Source organism: Falco biarmicus, chromosome 13, assembly GCF_023638135.1.
Source record: "Falco biarmicus isolate bFalBia1 chromosome 13, bFalBia1.pri, whole genome shotgun sequence".
Taxonomy (NCBI): Eukaryota; Metazoa; Chordata; class Aves; order Falconiformes; family Falconidae; genus Falco; species Falco biarmicus.
In genome coordinates this window covers 5,206,593-5,228,036 of record NC_079300.1, presented here as the reverse complement: position 1 = coordinate 5,228,036, position 21,444 = coordinate 5,206,593, and the positions used below count along the sequence as shown (strand labels likewise).

The following is a 21,444-nucleotide window of genomic DNA, read 5'->3' as shown; positions in this document are numbered from 1 at the left end:
AAGTACAGTTTGTAGGCTGAATCATTTATTTATTTTTCAGTAATATTTATTTCTGCCTGTAAGCCCAGATGCAGGGACCTTTATGCTACCTCTTCATGAAATGTTGTAAGATCCCTACAAAATAGCTAACACCACCTTCAGCAGAGTACCAATGAGGGCAATGAGGCTAAGATGTAGAAAGGGTGCCCTGGTGCACAGATGGGACACTTGGGAGTCCCTGGCTAGAACAGCCAGTATCCTCAAATAGCATTTAGAGAGTTCAGCGGCAGCTCTATGCCATTGCTCACTCTGTTCCTTCCCAACCTCCAAGAAACCCTGTTACTCCGTACTTGTATAAGGAATCTACATTTTACTTGCTGCCATTTCTAGCAGTAGTAAGAGGTAGGACAGGTGTCCGAGTCACTCTGGATCATCTGCTAGTCTAGGCATTGCTTTTATCCCCAGGAGGTGGCCAGAAGTGCAACTACACCATGTGAGGAAACGGTGGAAAATATGGCATGTTTTGCATGTCAAAACCTTCACATTTACCTAAAATAAGAATAGACTGTTCAGCAGAAACGGCCAAAAGAAATTTTGAGGAAGACCAGTCTATATTGTTTTAAAAGCAGTATTACAAAAAGTGAAGAAGAGAGGATTAGCCTGATTCAGGATACTGAAGGAAGAGGCAAAAAGACACACAATGACCAGAACTACCGAACTGGCTTATTGTGCGCATCAAGCAACATCAGACAGTAATAAGACAGGAAAGGCAAGAAATTGCCCTTCTCCGCATGTATGGGTTCAGAACATTTTTGGCTGATATTCATCACTGGGTCCATTGTGGGGCATGTTTGATTTTCCTCACTGGTTTCAAATTTGCTGTTTATTTAAGAAAATACTGCAGTAGATTATTCCTAATGAAGGAATGTAAATACTGCACACTAGTCACAGCCATTAAAACCTTTAAATCAGAAAGAAACTGAGCCAGGAAAAAAACAGTAAAAAGCTCTTAAACTTGCAGAAGTGCCTGAGACTCACCCCTAGTAACTAATCCAAGCGACACTGTTAACAGTTCAGTTACTTACACACAACCATGGGCCTTTCTATAACAATCCACACACCCAGAGGTAAGAGAAATGGAACAAAGTAGTAACTTCTTAAGAAAATCTTTCTCCTATTAGGCACTACTGGCTCTGCATCTATCCAACATATGAAGACACTTTTTCCAGACGTAGACTTTCCATTCATTGCTTGTGGGGTCTCTAGATGAGTATCAAAGCATTCACCCTACCCCTAGTACCTAATTTTCAGAGGAGCTAGAAGAATGAATCATGATACTAGTAAGATGATCCACCATCATCCTGTGGAAAAACAACACAGGAGCTAAACCAAAGTGCACCACCACCCTAGTGATCCTCCTTACCCTTAGCTGTGGATTCTCGGCATAAAGTGTGTTCTCTTGCAGAAAAGTGCTGTCAACTTATCCTTCCCACACTGCATTTGGATTGTATCTTTGCTGCCTCCATTTGACATAGGTCAGATGTGCAACAGTCAGACTTCCCTTCATGACAACATGTGCATATGGTACTTTCGATCACCAAGACCTATTTTTGCAATCTAAAAGATTGCAACAGTGAGAAAATCATATTGGCTTTGATCTGATTTTCTCACCTATAATATGCTGAAAGGTTAGAGTCCTCATTTTCTATAGAACAATAAAATAAACTCTACATGAGTAGAGTAGATGTAGAGTTCAGATCAGTAGATGCAGAGTTTAAGCATGGCTAAATACCTGCCACGCAAAGCCTTCTGAGGGTATGAGAGCCCAAGTGCAGCGCAAGTAGCTTCTGCTAGACTGTGCAAAGGCAGAGATGGGGCAAGTGCTCATAAAGAAAAAAAACAATTCTGCAGTTCTGTCAGTGGGTACACTCCAAAGCCACTGCTTCCTTAACAAGGGCTGTTGATTCTTTAAGGCCTACAGACTTATATAGTAAGGCCTATATAGTTCTCGGCTCCTTCAAAGCACTTATGTATTAACCCCAAAGAGCAGAGTGACAGGAATACAAAAATAAGACAATATTTATAGCAAAAGGAGAGACTTGTGGAGGAACAGGCCAAAGGACACAACACCATTCAGCATTTGCCTTTGCAGATTTGAGTTGCTGGCACAGCAACTCCCAGCTTCTGGCTTGGGAAGGAGACTACATGCTTCACACATGCTGTACCAGCTTTAATTATACTCCAGTGCAATAAAATGCAATGCAGAAGACATATGTTCCACAGGAGATTGCAACACACTCTGGCCCATGTCCTCGGGACTATCCAATAAAGCCCCCTACCACTGAGCCTCATAGCTTATGCTAACATCCTGCATAATTAAACACAGAAGGAAAGCCAGGAAAGACATTGCAGTGGATGAAAGATGATCCTGAATTGCATTGGCAGCAAAAGGACTTCAAAGAGGTGCTGGATTCTTTCTGGAGCAAGGAGGACCACTGTCCCTCAACTGGGATGCCAACACAACAGCACTGGAGCAACCTCCAATTACTCTGCTCTCATACACTGAGGCTGCATTTGTTCTCTTTTCCCCAGGAAGGCATACAATCCAAGACACGAGCCACATTGATGTGGTTTCTGGACAAGTGTAATAATCCACCCTTTGTCCTCACGCCTTAGTGCATCAAAGCAGCGCAAGTCATCGACTCATTTGGCTATAGACATTATACTGTCATTAGGAAGAGACTGGCACATTTTTAAAGATCGTATGCTATGTAGGCAAGAATTCTTCACCATTACTAGTTAAAAATCTACCAGGTTTCCTGCAAGCACTGAATCAGGTTGATAATGACCGCACAGAAAACCTTTGAAACAGTGACAGAAATATGGGCCTCCCAACAGAGCAAAAAAATATGACCTGTTTAAAACTACTAAGTCAGGAAATTTGATATCAGAAAGGAACAAGCCCAATAAAATAAATCAGGTGATACTTACTAAGTACCTGTGTCAGGATAAAGGGCAAATGAAACTCAAGGCATTATATCCAGTGAACTGTACAGACATAATGACCTGCACTGCAGGTCAGCCAGGAATGTTTGTGAACAGTAACTGGACTATAACCTTCACTATGATGAACCGTACTTCAAGCATATTCGACTTCTGAATCCCAGAGCACAGTGCTGCACCGGTAGTATATTTTCATCTGGTTATAAATTTGAATGTGCCGTTCGTATGCATACTTTCCACTTGATTCTTTGATACGCCTATTAAAAATAAAAGAAAAAGATACTGGCATTGAATTTGCATTTCTGAAAGCTTATGTAAATGAACATTCATAAAGAGGGCATGAGAGCAATACATCAATTAATAAGGAAAACTCACACTGACAGAGTAGCTCTGTTTCAAGAACTTCTAGTTAACCAAGGCCATGTCGGAGCACATTTAACCTCACACAGTTCCTCTCCCGTGAGTTCTCCCTCACTACAACCTGTGCATCCTACTTCTCTAAATATTTAGATACATCTGAAACTTCACAAATATTTTGGGGTGGTTCAAGTTTTTTATTCTTTAGACAGTCTTTCTTGTTTATTTTAAGGCTAAAGCACACAGAAAGGCTCATTCCTGGGATGCAGTAACTGAACTCTGAGAAGTGCTGGAGTTCCCTAACTGCCCAGCTAGGCTCTTACAACAAAAGCATGCACGTAGCATACCATAAGTTAGACATATATTTATTTATTTATTTTATATAGACAGCATGCTTACGTTACAAATGCTTATTTAAGAATACACAGGATTTTTGAGAAAATGAGAGAAAAGTCAGGTACTGACCAGACCTCAGTTTGAACTGTTCTGGATGGATGGAGAACTAAAATTTTCTCTTAAGTTCTAGTGAGTTACGTTACCCTTCATACACTTTTCTAAATTACTTGTTAGCCTTATCCTTCACCCCAAAAAGCTGTCCATATTCCATCACAGGATTGATGGCATTTCAGTTGTTGGTGAATTATTTTATTTGCCATCCAATTTTCTTACAGAATAAGATTAAATCAAAAGAAAATGTTTTGAGTGAAATTGAATTAGTTGCACAACCCAAAAAATCCTAAAGTATATTCACATATACAGTAGTTCATCAGCTCTAAAACTTTCAGCTTTATTATGCACTTGTCAGAATAAATGATAATGCCAAGAGGCTGGCAGGATAATGAACAACTGCCATGATAAATGGATCGTCACACAAAGCTATCTGAAATACAAAGATGATGACGAGAGCAACACTTAGAGCTACACCTACACTTTCTTTTTTCATTTTTCCCCATGTGTTGTGCAATTTTCTTCTGTCTCAAATTTATTTGGCTGGAACAGAGGTGGAATATGAAACAAATGGTGGCTAAATTCTCTAGAGATGTGTAGTACAACTCTGCTGCGATCAACGTAAAATTGTACAGTCATGCCACAGACGAATGTGCCTTCCATGCAAAGAATTTAGCAAGCGTTGTTAACATATGCACTTATTTCACAGTTATTAAATTTGCTCTCTGATGAACATCTATCTGTTCTCTGCTCTTTTAGCACATTCTCCTTCCTGTTACTTCACACGCCATATAAAACTAAAGAAAGATTATTGCAAATGGAGATTGTTGCTTTACTATGCTAAGGTCAAAAATAATTCCAAATTCAGTTCCCAAATACATTCAAAATAATACCACCTTCAAGTCAATGAAAGCAGATTTTTACCACAAAGCAGAGAAGTCAGAGAAGACTGAATTGAACTCTCAACTTCTTTGACTGTGCAAAGATCCAGAAGTGATACACTGCGGACCCCAGCTTGGAAAACATAACTTAAACAGTCCTTGTTTATACCGGTACCACAATGAGCAGACAAGGCTATTCAGTTAACCAGGCATTACACAGACTTTCAAGACTATGTTCTATAGGGTATAAAGATCCAAAATGAGAAGATTATTCAAGAGGCTTAACATCATAATGAGCCTGACATTTCCCTACCTCAAGTTACACTTACATTTCCTACATTATTTACACAACATAAATGCAACACTGGGACACAGAGGCTAGGGAGAAGAAAAAAAGAAGAGAAAGGAAAAAAAATGCACACTTTACGTGCAGGTACATTTCAGGTTGGGGCAGGGGTGTAAGAAGAAGGGATGGATGGACAAGTGAAAGACTAGTCCTAAAAATCTCCACTGGAATTGGTTATTCCCCCCTGTTAGCCTTTATGCTATATACTAACAGGATTTCTAGTATTCACATGTGAAGTAAATGATGTAAGACACATCAACAGATCAGTATTGCCTCCCCTAACTCCTGTCAGCTTTTGCAAGCTCCAAAACAGTATGAGATTACGGTGAGAGAAAACAGATTCAGGTCAGCAACCCTGAATACAAAAGCTCTACTTGCAGCACAGGTAATAGCAAGAAAAGCAATTGCCCGTGAATTCTCAGTGAACCAAAAGCAATTAGATTTTACAAAAAAGGAAACAGTTAGAAATAAGTTTTCTTTAAAAAAGGATAGCATACACACTATTTCCCTCACTTTGGTACCTTACAAATGATGCACGCCATCAGAATCTCTCTAACATCTTAAAAACCAAGAGCAGACACTTTTATTCCAGGCGGCCACAAAATAAATTTGGCCTTTTCAACTTTGGTTGTACATAGAATAGGTTATTAGAAAGTACCTGAAGAAGCAGAAAACAATTTTGAAGTAACTGGATCTAAAGTTTAAGTCACAACTTCAGGCTTGGAAAGTAGCAAGGACAGGAAAAAATGAACAAGGAAAAGAAGAATGATCAATGACCCTCAATAAAAATGAAACAATTTCAAAGAATCACAGGGCTAGCACCTCCAAAAACCATCCACCCATAGCTGCCTCTTCCTTCACAGGAGAGGTGACAAGGCAGAAATGACAGGTATCTGCCTAGATGTACAAAAGCTGCACTTTAAGCAGTGTAATTCAGTGCTTCATTATTTTTGAGGGGAAAAAAAGGGGGGTGGGGGGAGCACCAAAGAACAGGCCTAAGAAATGCAATGTGAGACTCAGCTTTGAAACAGTCAGGTCTGGAATTTGACCAGCTTACACTGGTTTTTACAGACCCAGAAAAACATCCCTTAACCAGGGCCTATTTTCAGAGAACAGCAAGTCTCACGGTAGAGAAAACAGAAAAGTATTTCCAGTATTCCAAATGATTACTCACCTCAAAATTCAACAGAGCATGGGAAGTCATGTTAGGAAGTGACTGTGACCAATGATGCTGGAAAATGACACCAGGGAACATCTGAACTCAGTAAAGCTGAAAACCTGCTCCACAGTTCAAGAGTAATTGTTGGGGTTCATATACAGCTACAATCATTTTAGAGATGCTAGAAAGTCTTTCTGAGCAGGAGAAATTTAAGCAAGAGTAGTTGAAACTTGCTTCACTCAACTGAAGTGTTGACATTTGTATAAAATAAATCCCTGATGTTTTTTGCTTCTACAATTAACTGCTAGACTGATGCTTATCCACAAGTAATACTAAGATTAAGCTTATACAACAAATTTCAGAGAATAATAAAGAATGTTCTAGGTTACACACACATATTACCATTGAAATACTACCAAAACTGCTGGGAGTAAGATAGCAACTTACTAGTGAAACAACAGCATTAGAAAGGAAATTTTTCAGCAAGATGCCAGGGCAAATCCTCGTGTTACAGATGACACCACAGGGTCTGTACACATAAACAAAATAGTACAGATTTGCTTTACAATGTGTTCTCCTGAAGACACATTGGTATGCAAGTAATCTAGTGACACAGAAGAAGCAGATTTGTCTTCCTGGAGAAATAAGTCATAACAGCAAACAATTTTTTCAGGTGTAAAAGGCATGTCATACTGAATGGCACCAATACTGTCATGTTTGAAGCTAGGCATGTACTCTGTAACAAACTTAGAATTTCCACATCATTTAGACCTAGCTTTTGTTCCAATTTGACTTGGAAAATATTTGAAATTGCCTGTGGAGGTTGGAGCTTATAGTTTTAGTGCTTCAAGACCCAAATTCATTTTAGAATTTTAATTTTTACATTCTATAAAAAGTCAAAAATATCAACCGAAAAAACAAAACCAGAATTTCAATAGCCACATATTATTCCATAGCAGGTCAGTCGTGGTATCTATTACTGACATACCATTGAATAAAATAAAGTGAAACTTTAAAGTGCCTTTAAGCACATAAGTAGCCTTCCCCCATCCTTCTCCCTCATGTTTCAGGCAGGGATAGCGCTTAATTCATAAGACTGCTATAGAAATACAACAAAAGCCAAGTAGTATTGTTTCCTTTCTAACTTATTTAGCCACATGTTAATCACGCAACTGATGCTTATCTTAGACTGCTTGGCATCACAGAAGTCACTTGTAACACAAAACACACATGCATATATGTTGCTGTTCAATGTGTTTGGCAATTAGATACTCTAGGACTTTTATTTGTGAATAGTCTCTTATTTTTGGGTGGAAACACAGAATAAAATACTGCATGCCTGACATATCTGAGCAAGAGCCAAATAGACAAAAAACAAACCTCATACTGCAACCTCCCTGGGGAAATCTTTGTTCATTTTAATACTTGTTCAGTCAGCTGTCTCCATGAATGACAAGGTTTTATCTCTAATGTGAATGGCTTCGAAGGCTACTTGCATTATCCATTCTTCAGCAGCTGCTGCTGAAACCACAGGGTTGCAAACTTATAATTAAATCCAGCTGCCACTACTGTGAGTTCAGTTATATTGAAGTGAGCAGTAATGCCTCATGGTTGCGGGCAAGATTCTGTCTCCATTTCTAGACAATGTAATTAACTCTTTTGCCCCTTTTAGATGAAATAAACATCAGCACTGAAGAATGCTGTTAAATGACTGTAAAATAGTATTTATAAAGAAGAATTCTGTGGCAGTCATTACACCTGAGAAGACAAATTTCTAGGTGGATCATAGCTAACAACAAATAGCTGTTTCCTTACGAGCACCGAGAGACCTCCCAAGGAAACACGTAGCACAGGATGGAAGGAATTTCCCCATAGAAAGGAGGCATGACAGGATACACATTAACACATCTACTCTTAAGCCTTAAAACACAGCCTCTAGAATAAAGCAAATCCAGGCTCGAGAGAATTGCAGGCAAAGGCTGGAAAGAACCAGGAAAGGAACCACAGGCCTGCCTTTGATGCTAAGATCATTTCTTAAAGGCCATTGTCCATGTCTTAAATCAGACTTAGAGATAAAGTCCTGACTGAATAGCTGCATATATGCACTTCTAGAGGTATACTTTTTTCTTTTACATTCAAAAACTGTTCCTATCTGCGTGTCAACAAAGCATTTAGGTCAGCAAAAATAATTAGCTACCTAAATTTGGCTCAGTCAATCCCTGAAGCGGTGCTCAACAAGTCTCTATTTCAAAAAACATTGCAATGACAATGCCTCAAGAACATTTCATGGGAGCAAAAGCAATCAGCAACAACATGCTAGACTAACAGCACTGAAGTAGAAAGCAACAGTCAACAGAGCTTTGTTTGTGAAGTGTTCTCTTATTATGGGTATCTCTTTGGAAACACACAACAGTCCAATCGCTTCTGAGGATGGGTGAGAAAGCACAACGGAAGACAGAAGCACCTGCCATCTGACTCCAAGTGCAAGAAGGTTAAAGAAAAGGGAGAGCTATCTGCTGAGAGGAGAATGAGACACATAGCAACCATCTCAAAATTCACTCTGCGAACCTCCCAAAACACATCAATAAAAAGGTTTAAAGAAAAAAATCTGCCCGATATTCTGCCAAATCAGTTAAAACCCTAGGTTATCTAGATGCTTTCTTTAACTGAGGCGTTGCATTAAGAGCTACATAAACACTGCATGAACTGAGTGTTGGCAAAAGTCTAGCCACCATGGGCTATTTAAACTCATCTGTATTAACTGACCTGATTGCCTGTGATCTAGCTCAGATACCTCTGCACTGAAGCAAGCAGGCTGAACACCCAAATAAATTTGCCCGCAGTCACATAGAAACCAGCAGGAGTCATGAAATAGAAGACGTATGTTTCTTGAGACTCGAGGTCTGCTTACTCACCTTTTGTTGCGGGGGGGGGGGGGGGGGGGGAGCGGTAGGAAGAGAAATGTACCTACAAGCATCTCTGCACAGGGTTCATCTTTGCTATGGTTTGGTACCACATTTCCTGAACCAACATCAAATAAATGCTAGCAGCTAGAAAGCAAGGTTTTTTTCCATGATTTTTTTGTACTTCTACCTTTTGCAAGAAGTAAAAAGTAAACAGCATTTTGTACCAAAGACAACAAGGGTGAATTTGCTTTCAAGTGGTTATTCTTAGGTTCATTTACTTTTGACATATTTGTTTGCTATTTCACTAGTGCTGTCTGTCTACCTGTCGCTTTGTACTAATGGCTGTGAAGCCCAGGCACTCGAGAGCGTTTCAGCAAGATGGGCTGATTGTTATATCCTGTCATATCTAGGAGAGAGCCAGCCATGATTTTTCCATCAGTGTTTCACCATTCCCATTTTAAAGTGACAAAGCTTTTATTCCTCCTAGCTTTTTAGTGGCTACTTTAAAGGGCTTTTTATCTGTAGAGGTTCATATCTTACCAGTGCTGAAGGGTGTTCCTACAGATGATACTAGCAAAAACTAGATGTATGTGAAGAAAGAAGTGAATGCAGGGGGAAGGGCAAAGAAGAAAGAACGGAAAGGGTGGAGCAAGCCACACTTTCATGTTTTTTGAATCCTCCATAGGATCTTGCTTTCATCTGGAATTAATCTCTGAATCAACTGTAATCCATCATTAGAACAGATAATGTCATTTTATCTTAACCATAACTTTTTTCTTGGGAGATTATAGATAGCTTGGACCTTCTGCAGTGCTTTGTACACTACATTTGTCTTTTGCAAGTCTCTGCACAGAAGAATATTAAACTCTTCTTTCTTACGGGTTTCTAATCAGCTCCAGCTCTCTGACATTATATATTTAGGTCCAATGTTACATTTTATTAATTTGTGACTATATATATCGATAATATATTATTCAAATCACAATCTGTTTCAAATCTCAGGATACCTATCAGTTGCCAAAGTGCAGAATACAGGAGACAGATTAGAGAAAGGTATATTACCATGAGACCAAACTCAGAAGGCATTTTTCAATGACAGCAGATGACTGTTTTGATAGGCGTACACGTAAGGGTTGGCATTGTACTTTAGAAACAGATAACTTTTTTTAAAAATAGTTAAGATAAATATTTTAAAAGGAAAAATAAATACTTTTTAAAACCTAATGTGAAATTTATATGCTACATTAAGGCTTGAGGGGGTGGTGGGGGGGTGGCAGAATCAACCAGCATAGATTTGTTTCTCAGATTCTGAAGGCAATTAGATCACTGAAGTGCTGAAGGTCTCCAGCTATACAGTGAGACCAGAATCTGCTAAAAGGTTACATCAGAAGACTTTACCACAGCTAAAATTTCATTTAAGTTGATAAACCAATTATGGACTGAAAGAGCAAGACACCAGTGTTTTTCCCTTTTTCCTACAAGTAAGACAAGATGAGATCGATTGGTTCTAAGTAGTGTAGGACAGCACAGAAAAAAACAATTCAGTTCACTAACTATAAATAACTGCTCTGATTAATATACTAATTTTAAACACCAAAGGTCTGTTGACATATTTTCACTTGCAAAGACTTCTGATTAACTACATAAAATTGCCTAAAGCATTTCGTTGATATAAAGTCCTTTATAAACTCAATTTTTATCCAAATTTGCTCCTCACAAATCATGAATTAAAATAATGCAGTAAAAAAAGCCAAACAAAAATCATCCACCATTTCCAAGCAGAAGAAACAGGAAAGCATACTAAAGTACTTGCTTAAATAAATTGTACATATCTAGTGCTACTTCCTGGTGACTAAAAATGACCAAGTTAAATGTCAAGCTCTTGTGGCAGTCCAACGGAAGAGATGGATTTGTGCCTATGCTTCGCTATTGTTCCTGTGAACTTTCAAGCTACTTTGACAGAGTTAAATATCCCCGTCTCACTGTTTCAGTTGAGTCCTGTCCTAATATTCTCCCAAACAATGCAAGCATTCTCTGCTTTTTGAAGAATTACACAAGCCATTTTTTTGAACAGATATGAGATCTGAAATGGTTTTTGAAGTGCAAGGACAGCATACTTTCATCATTCATACCTTCCTTTACTTTTTGACCTGAATAGCATTATCTTAGTTGCCTCTGTGCTTTTAGACTCTGGACTTCTGCACCATCAAGGAAGCTTTAAGTGCTGTCAAGCTTTTATATTGTTTCTGGAAGGGCCAAAACTGGATTTGCAGATTTTGTGAGGCTTCACAGCTCCCACCCAAGGCAGAAACAGGCAGCATGTGACAGCAGCCTCCAAGGTCACCAAGAAGCAGATTGCACAAGTAACATCAGATTGAACATAGCAGTGACAGCAGGACACCAATTTAGCCCTGACAACTCCAAGCTGACAGAGGCTGATGATACATTGAGAAATATAAAGGCTGCATTTGGTACAAACGCAACTGATGCCTGTGTGCTACAGACAGTATCAAGGAAGGTGAAGAGATGCAGACTAAGAGGATTAACACAGTAATAACAGCAGTATCTTCATATGAAATAAATTACTGATTACTGATTTTTAGTTAATGAGAGGGGAAGTTTGAAAAGGTCATCCTTATTTTAGACTGAGCAGATTTCTAGACCTCCCTTTGGGTTGGCTTTCATGCCTACAGGACCACTCTACATGAGTTAAAGCATACAACTTGCTATACCATGCAAAAACACACCTAGCTGTTTTGGCAAGGGCAGAACTGTCACACCAACTGAAATAGTACTTAAAATACAAAAACATCTAAAGTAAGTTAAATAAGGGGGATTTCTCAAATGCATATTGGGCATCTTCACTATGAATAAAAATCACCTGAAACAGCCTTTGAAACAGTTTTAAAGGAACTGTGAAATCTTCAATGTTTGAAAGAATTAGAGCAAAGAGATAAACACTGGATTTCTCTGATCACTTCATCTAAATCAAGAGCTTTTGCATTTGTTACATGACCAATTTATATTAAGGTTGTTTAAAACCTACCTAGTCTGCCTGCCATTTCATTGAATTAAAACAATCTGCTTTAAAACTGGCTGAGATTTCAGTAGTGACTACTTCCTTAACAAAACAGCAGGCATTAGTTGTTAGCCCCATATACAACCTGCCACAGAAGACAAGACAGCAAAGCACCATCGTATGAAACTGCCTCATGCTGCTGGTCTCTCCTGTGTGGCTCACACATGACAAACAGAAAGGAAGTGCCATGGTCTACTCAATTTCTGAGATGAAACGTGTCAACACACCTTGTTAGCTGTGTTCGTTATTTAAAACACACTGGTGTTTTCAAAATTCACCACTTTGAATGTTTTTGGATAGTCAATACAACATCACTGTTATTACTTTGGCAAGTGCTAAAAAAGATGCTTATTACCACAGCCTCTAATGCACGCACAAGCGGTTGCACAACTTTGAAGTGCTTCAGCACATACCAAGCCAACAGGATGCTCTCAAGCTGTCAAAAGCTCACACAACACTGCTGCTCCTTTACTGCCATGTAAAGGACCAAAAGCATCTACATCTTCATATTTTCTGTCAGCCAGCGTTTCTTAATCATAAAAACAGAAGAGTATGTAGCCAGAGAAAAAAGGTAGGGGACTAATGGATCATTTTTCCTGGGAGTTTAAACAAAGCAGAGGAAGAACAAAAAAACAGGTCCCCACCAGGGGTAGAGGATAATCACAAGGTTTCTTTTCACCAGAGGATAGGTACCTTTCTATCCTGAGCAGCCTGATCAGTCATCTCTGCTTCACTTGCCATGACTGGCGCACTAGCATTTCACTGCTGAGACAGTCATTTGGAGCATGAGAATGACTGTACTAAAACAGAAAAAAACCGAAATTATAATCTTAAAGAGACTATGTGCCCTAAACTAGAACAATCTGAACATAAATTATCTTTGTGCCATCCTCTTCCACTCTCCCTATGGGCTAATGGAGAATTTTCATGTTAAAAATTTTGTCTTTGGTAAAACTGCATGGGATTCATAGCCAAAATATGAAAACAAAATGCTAGAAACCTCTGGCAAAAGCGAGGGCCCTTGCTATCAGCAGCACTGGGCAAGCACATTAAGAACTAATCTACCCTTACAAATACTCAAACATTATCTAGTTCCACTGGGAAACAAAGATATATGAAAACTAAAGACATCTCTACAGGTAGCAGATCCATGGGAGTTTTAAGCTTGCCTTTTGCTATTTTAAGGACCTACAAAGAACAAAAATTTGCAGCACTGTTTCATGGATATATACTGCCCTGTAATCCTTGTCTAGGTCTTCAGTCTTAAAGAAGAAGAAAATATGCAGCTCTACAAGAGACCAGAATTGCAGAGAAGACATTAATCAGAGGCTTTACCAAATAACTCTTTGCAGGAAGAAATATTTTCTAGAGGAAAATGAGAAAAATTCTTTTCCACAGTGAATGAGAAAGTATTTTTAGCTGCAAGAAGATATATCAGAGTTCATGCCATTTTAGTGAATGGTTAAAAAAAACCACCTCTGTTTTAAGTAGTTCTGTAACAAACTGATCTATCTGGACTAGGAGGTACTGACATTTTTGTTTACTAGAATCTTTATATAGTTCAATATCTTAATAGCGTGTGACCAGAGTTAAGGAGAGATTGACAGCTAGTCAATGAACTGATGAATATCTGTCTCATAAGCATTTCATTTTAGATACACATGCAGTGTGCATTTTGCCTTTATATACACATTCCAATGCCATTATCTTACTCTTAATTACTTGGGTCTCAAAGCACTTTACAAAGGAATGAGTTACCATTATCAACATTTCATATACAAAGAAATTGAGGCATAGTGGTACAATTTGCTAAAAGTTTCCGAACTAACATCCAAGGTCAGTGGCAGGTAGAAAACAAAGCTCTTATCTCAACTATCAGGCAAGCACTGTATTCAGCAGACCACACTGCCTCAAGATGTAGTAAATGTTCCCTAAGCACACAATCTTTAGCAACTACATAGGCAGCATAGAAGAATTTAAAATTCCACCTGCGTTACAGCAAACATTACAGTGTAAAATTTAAATATATTGACACTTAATCTGTTAAACACTGGAATATTGTGTTCAGCTTTCTTCAAATGATTAAGCTAAGATGACAAACATCATGTCATCGCAAGATGACTTTCCAGACAAGTCTGCCCCGGTCATTCCTCACTTTTACATGTCTTCCGATAACACCCATTGTTTCAGAGATGCTCAATTGTACTTGCTCTTGCCTAATTATGGTAGCCTCTTGCAAAACCTTTGTAATGCTGGGATTTTGTTTGTCATGACATTATAAAGCCTGCTGAGTTCTCACTCTTGCTTTTACTTTAAGTATTTAAAACCAGCAGGAGGCATGTGGGAAAATCAGCAATAACTTGAGCTTTGATAGCAAAATGTTTAAGGGTCAAAACTAACCCCTCATTTTGTATTGAGCAATATTATATATATCAGGAGTAAATACAGTTACCCTTCTTTGTAGAATCTAGCTGCATGTGCAAGCACAAGTCCCAGGACTGAATTAAACAAGCTAAATGAAATTAATTTACCTCATGTCCAGCTCAGGTGGCTAGCAGGCCTTGAAAAAAATTACTAGGACAACTAGTGAATAAAAATGAAACTAGCACTGCAGCAGATTTTATTCTTGGAACTGTGTTTTACCCTTTTTCTTTTTTGCTATAAGTCTTCCTTCCCTTTCACTGGGCTCAAGAGAAATGGGAATCTTGACTTCCAAACAAGTTAAAAAATAGAAAGAAATATAGCTTGCAAGTTTACATTGTAATTGATATAAGTCTATTATTAGAAGACAAATTGCAGCAGACAATGAAAGAGACAGCTCAATCTGTTACTGAATCCTTGTAATGGCTATATGAAGAGCTCGACCATTTCACTCATAAATCTTTCTTCTAAGTTTTTATTGCTGCTTGTGTGGGTAAAATAATAAAACTATGGAGTGAAGTATACAAGAGATGCAGTAATGCATTTCTAGTCACAATTACATAAAGTTTGTTGCAGGAACAATAACCCTTTCAGCATCTAATCAGAAATGATGTCATGTTACAGGCTGCTAAAACACCACACAATATCTTTAAAAAAATGATTAGAAGCGATCATGCCAGTTCTGAGTAGTCATCTCTGCTATGGATTGCTATGATGCACTGGGCTGTCATAAGTCATTCTTGATGACCTGTCACAAACTTTCTGCAGGACAGACCAAGACAAAGCATTTAGCAACTTGATTTCCAGGACACTGATCGACTTATTAATTTAGCGGCAAATATAAACTCAACAAACCTGAAAAACCAGATTAGAAGATTGAGATATATGTTCCTATATATATATTTTAGAGTAATTGATGTTAATAATATTTTAATAATAATTTCTTGTCTGCGGATTGTAGTGCCCAGCAGGGAGATCCTGAGAGCCACTACCCAAGTGATACTTTAGAATTAGCTGTCCACACTGAATGACAGAAACAGAAGATAAGCAAAGAGGCTGGAGACTGGGCGATATAAAATGGGATACATGCAACAATTTTGCTTGAGTGAGTGCAAGTACAGTTACAAAATCCCCATGGTTCATCCTGTCAATCTCCTCAGGAAGCCATAATGCCAAAAGCGAAAGAAACCAAGATTACCACCAAGGATGCTTTCTTCCAGTAGTTTGTGGTCTTGTATTCAGTTAAAGCCTCCCTTCCACTGTAAAGCTCCAAAGAGGACAACCTGAACACTCCTGCTAAAAAGACCGTTGATGGATCCAGTCCAGAGGTCTAAGGAAGTATGCTTCTGTACCAAAGACTGTCCTCTTTGACAGCTTCACATATCATAGTATAATCTTCTCCACTAACATTTTATAGCACATGTTCTAAAACCATAAACCACGGGTTTCCTGGCACACACCTGTTCCACCAAATCCTCAAAGCAAAAGGTAGGAGAGATTCTTCTTCCATTGGTTTAAGTGTTGGAAAGAAAACAGTTTTGTTTGTTGTTTTGTGGGGGTTTTTTGTTTGGTTTTTTGGGGGTTTTTTGGTTTGTTTTTTTTACAGTAAGGCTGCACAGGCAAGTATGGAGGGGAGGGACAGACTAGATTTAATGATCATTTAAAACCACAATATGTTACCATTCAGTAATCCAGTCACATTAAATTCAAGCTATTTCAAAAGAGCAATATTCCAACATCAGCAGAAAAACAGAGGCTATAGCTGCTAATTCCACAGTACATGTTCTTTAGCTTTGCTTGCAACAAATATGATACAAATCTCACAAACATCTGACCAGAGATGCCTGCAACAGTTAAGAGGCCTTGCACTCTAAGTTACCTTGCTTTTGTTAGGCAGGTGAATTGTCCATAACATTCTTTCTGAAAGGAAGTTTTTTCCCCTTCAGAATTCAATTTATAAACTTACTCCTGCCAGGCTATGATAACAGCTACCATATAAACCTGAAAATGACGACTACTGAAATTCCATTCAAACCTTAGGAATCAACAGAAAACAGACAAACCACCAAGATAAATGTTTCACCCAACCGCAAAGAGTGAGAACTGGAGGGCACCTCACGTTATTTTTAGTGTCCACAGTCACCAACCTGTGAAATAGAGACCGCACAATTTCATTTCAGTTTGAAAATCTGACCTGTGCCATCCATGCACAGCACCTATATAATCTGCCTCTTGGAAACGCCTTAGTGCTGTAACTTTTTCCAAGCAACAGAGGGAGACTCCAAAGACTAGCAAAGACTGTTTAAAACGTGCCGAGACACATATTGCATTTGATGAAAGCTTATTATATGGGCTCCTTAGATCCTGCTTACCTTGAAGCTGTATTGTAAGTCAGTAACAAAGTAACCTGCATTGGTGTCACTCTGGTTGATACCATGTTATATACAAAACTTGTTTCTATAGGCAGTAAAGAAATGCTGAATTACAGCATCTCCCTTGGAGTCTGCTTAACTGAACTGATGTTGCCTGAAGGCACACTGTGGCCTGATACCAGCTCAAGCTCCATTATCAAGAGCTCTGCATTTTATTTAAATGCCTGCTTATAAAGGAAAATTGTTATCTATGACCAGGCATCAATGAAAACAACCCTGTTGCAACATTTGCTGAGTTTTAGCATTTCCCACTTACCATGCCTGCTGCACCTCCAGCTGCTTTATTACCTTCGCTGAGAGAGGCTGCTACCCATACAGACAAAGCTGCTTTGGTGCAGTAAGCCCACACAAGACCCAGTCCATCACATGAGCCTTGGTGGAGCACAGAGACCAGAATATGACAGAGGTTACAAAGCAAGCATGACAAGCCACGTATCAAGTACAGAGCTGATACAAGCCATGTATCGAGTAGAGCTTAGCTTTTCAGTTCCTAAAGGAATTGTTGTAAACAGTTGTTACGTTTCTTCTCACTTCTACTACATGACTGACAAGCCAGGTGAGGATGTGAACATATTAGAATTTAAAAGTGAAAAACCTAAATATTCAGAAATCTGCCTTTCTTTGAACAAAACACAATGTACTTCAGTTGAAAAGGAAATTATCATTTGCCTAATACAAAAGAAATCCTTTGTCCCAATCACAGCCTACTCTGAAGGAATGACTTTTTCCCCCTCCCTTTAGAAGCCAAACAGATGAAGTTCTGTAATTTTGGAGAGCTTTACAGAGTACATCATGGTCTTATTTCACATAAATTACAAGACAACTCGTTGTGGGTTTATCAGGCTGTGAACCAGCATACAAGAGAAAAAGATTCCCACAGAGCGGGTAATGGTTTAAGTCTAGCATAATATGCTAGAACACAGTTATTGAAATGAAAGATTAGCGCGTAAATTACATCAAGAGTACTAGGAAATATTTGGTAGTGATCTGTAAAACCGGCCTTCCTACTGTCAGAAGCACCAAAAGAAATCCCATTAATACATACATTTGGTTCATTTGTTACATTCTTTACCTACTGCCCAACCTGTTTTGACTCAGAATTTACTCTCACAAAAGGGTAAAAGCAATGCTGACAAATTTAGCAAGAGCCCCACAAGAACATACAAGTTCAAAAGCAATAGAAAGATATTCCACTGGACACTGCTGCTGATATTCAGTGGCATTGTCCATTAAATATATTATCAGAAACTCATCTGATATCAACCAAATTAAATTTTCCTCTTGCTTTGTCAAAATTCAATACCAAAAAAGGCAAATTCTGGAAAATAAGGGAATGGCCAAATAATCAGTTGGAGTGCAGCAAAAACAACCTTAATTTTAAGTCAACATTAATAAAATACATTTTAACAAATATTGTTAAACATGCATTTTACCCAAACACCAGATGCATTTGAGACAATTTAAGTTTGACTCACCATACTGGCAGCGAGGACCCTGAAATCCTGCAGGACACTGGCACACCTGGGATCCTGCTTCAGAACATTTCCCTCCATTGAAGCAAGTGCCAGCCATGCAATGCACTAGTAACATACAAGCAGAATGAAACGGGTTTATTTGTTGGTTTTGTGCCAAGGATCCTCCAGAATTTTCTCTTCCTGTCATAGTCCTGCTGTAACAGGAACTTCCAAATAAGAAAAAAATCCAGCCTTTTATTTAAATGGAAAGGTTAGACTGCAATAGAACTTGTTATCATGGGTATAAGTACCATGTTGATATTAAGAAATTTAACTTTAATAAAAATAAGACTAAGAATGTAGTTTAACCCAAAGATGATTCAGAGTCAGAAGACAGTTTCTTAGTCTTCCAAGATTCACAGTTAGAAGACAAACACAGGACTCTAAGCACTGCCTGAAGCCAGGATGAAAGAGGTGAACTGCTAGGAATAATGCAGCAATGGTTAAGAAACACTGGCATACTAAAAGATGTTACATATGTCCAAGGGATTTACAATACTTCCCTTCCTCCAACACAGAACATTATTTATTTATAATAAATTAAATTCCACATACTTGAGCCAAACTCGCAAAGAACATCAGATACAAAAGAAGAATTCAACCATTTTGGTGCCTTAAAGAAATCAAAACAAGTCTGCACTGCTTTGTCAGTAAGAAAATGATTTTCTATTGCCACTGGTGTTTAAATACGCTAAATTCCTTTACACCAGAGATAAAAATAAAGATTGCAAACATATCTTTGACTTCCTACAACTAAACAGGTGCACACTAAATATGTAGATTCAGGCTGAAAGTAACAGGAATTACCTCTCAGGCTTGTTTTTGGGTTTTATATATGAAGAGACAACCATAGAAGCAAGCTCTCTGAATGCAGCCCTCAAGTTGGTATGAAGATTAAAAAAATACATAGGAACAGATGCTAATTTTCATACAGAAAATACAATTACTGACAAAACCATAACAACACTAAACACTGTGTAGATTGCTATCTTCTACTCATGTCTTGTTAACAGTGGCTGAAGTGCTTCCTTATCATTTAAATTGATTTCCATCCCTTAGCAAAACATCCAATCATGATTAGAAATTACTGATAGAAATGGGCTCTCATCAGATGGAACCATAGGGTAGAAACACAATTGCTTCAACAGCAACAGCAGCAGTGTAAAAGCCAAAACCAGTCAGACTCTGCAAGAAGCATTACATCCAAAAAACAAGTGCCTTACAGCAGATTTCTTTGTGTAATTTGGGTAGCAGCAATAAATTCAGTTGGCTTGTCAAAGCCAGGCTGGCACAAAAATGTTACAACTACAATCAGAAATTAATTTTCCACTGGTTAGATTAATATTAGAGATATCTGGTACTTTTACACATGACAGCTTTTGTATTTTTAAAATAAGTTTATTTCCCCATCAAGAGATTACCTCTTTATAACTGGAAATCCCAGTCACAAACAGCAAGAAACAAAATCCATCTTTCTAGAAATAATTATCAGTAGGAAAGTAAGGCCTAAGGGTGTCCTCTCTCTTGGTCTGTCACAGTTGTGCCATCAACTTACAGTGCAAACAGCCAGGTTCATTGTCATGTTGGACCCATCCAGGGCAGCACTTATAGACGATCTGATGCTCCATTCTGTACACTTGCTTGTAAATCGTGTAGTACCCAGACCTTTTAAAAGAGTAAGTTTAAGAGAACAATCACAACTTCTATTTCACTTATTCACATCTCATCAGTAGCAAACTGAACTCTGTCATATTTAAGATATGCTTTTCCAGCCCCTATCAGTAGTTCTCGTTAAAAATGAAGCAAATATAACAAAGCGTATCCTGATAACTGATAACATCCAATAGCTCTACTATACCATGTCCGCAATTTTCTGATGAATTTGTATTCAGGCTAGTCAAAAGGTGAGTAATTTTGTTTTGCAATCAGTTTTGGTTTTAACTGTTGGGGGAGTCAGATCTCCCATCAGTTCTAAGTATATGACAGAAATAGAAGTTCAATTTTTCAAAGTAGATGTCTTGACAGCTGGAATTCACCTGAAAAAGGATGAGACAGGAACATTTTCTGATAATATAAAATTGTGATCTAAAGCCAGTCAAGAAATTCATGACCAACACAGAACACAGGAAAAAAAGTTGTATTTTCTGCTCAGTAATAACAGAATTAAAGTCTCAGTTATGGATATAGTTAGCATCCCGCTAAGTCACGCATTTCAGATTAAATATTTAACACATACACAAAGAAAAAAACAGTTGAAGAATTTGCACTAAGTCCAGTAACAGAATCCATTTATAAAAATAGCTTACCTCCTCTCGTAGCCCATACACCACCTCCTCCTTGTGCATCCTTGTTTCCACATCTTGACCATGCGACTAAAGGCTTGAACACACGGCTGTTGGTGTCCTACCAGTGCCAGCTCAAACACTGGACAGACATTTGGCCTTGAGGGAAAGAAAAAGTCACACTTTAGCACTAATTTCTTAAGTCTAAAGAAATATGCATGAAATTGTGCTACGTGTAACAGTTTGAAACAGATTTATATTGCTATTAAAACTACTGTAGTTCTATGACTTTTTCACCTTTGACTGATCAAACGGCTCTCTTCAGTATCCACACGCACCTGACAAATCATGAGTCAATGACTTCAGAATGGCCACAGATGTTAATGGAGCCAAGATTTCATTATGTATTGGTCGGACAAGTCACAAGTGCAAACGCATTCCTGATGACGGGGTATTTTTACATTAAGGCCCAGCTAGCAAAACACAAATGTACATTGTTCCCAGAAAATGAGAGCTAAAGTGTTGGAGCAGTATTTGACCAACTGCTCAGCAGACACTCTTTGCTGTCCCTTGATAATACCAGCCCACGGCAACCCTTTCAGACGAGGCACTGCCTGAGGAAGGCTGGTGCCTCACGA

General features: G+C 38.4%; 1 protein-coding gene across 1 annotated transcript in view; it reads right to left on the bottom strand.

Annotated features, from left to right (window-relative positions):
• LOC130158416 (multiple epidermal growth factor-like domains protein 6) overlaps positions 1-21,444 on the bottom strand; it is a 200,947-nt gene that overhangs the window by 165,178 nt on the left and 14,325 nt on the right. The window contains exons 2-4 of the mRNA XM_056359147.1: positions 20,831-20,965; positions 20,080-20,189; positions 18,486-18,590 (exon numbers count right to left, since the gene is read on the bottom strand). Coding sequence (XP_056215122.1) covers positions 18,486-18,590; positions 20,080-20,189; positions 20,831-20,965 — 350 coding nt within the window. The remainder of the gene's footprint in view (positions 1-18,485; positions 18,591-20,079; positions 20,190-20,830; positions 20,966-21,444) is intronic.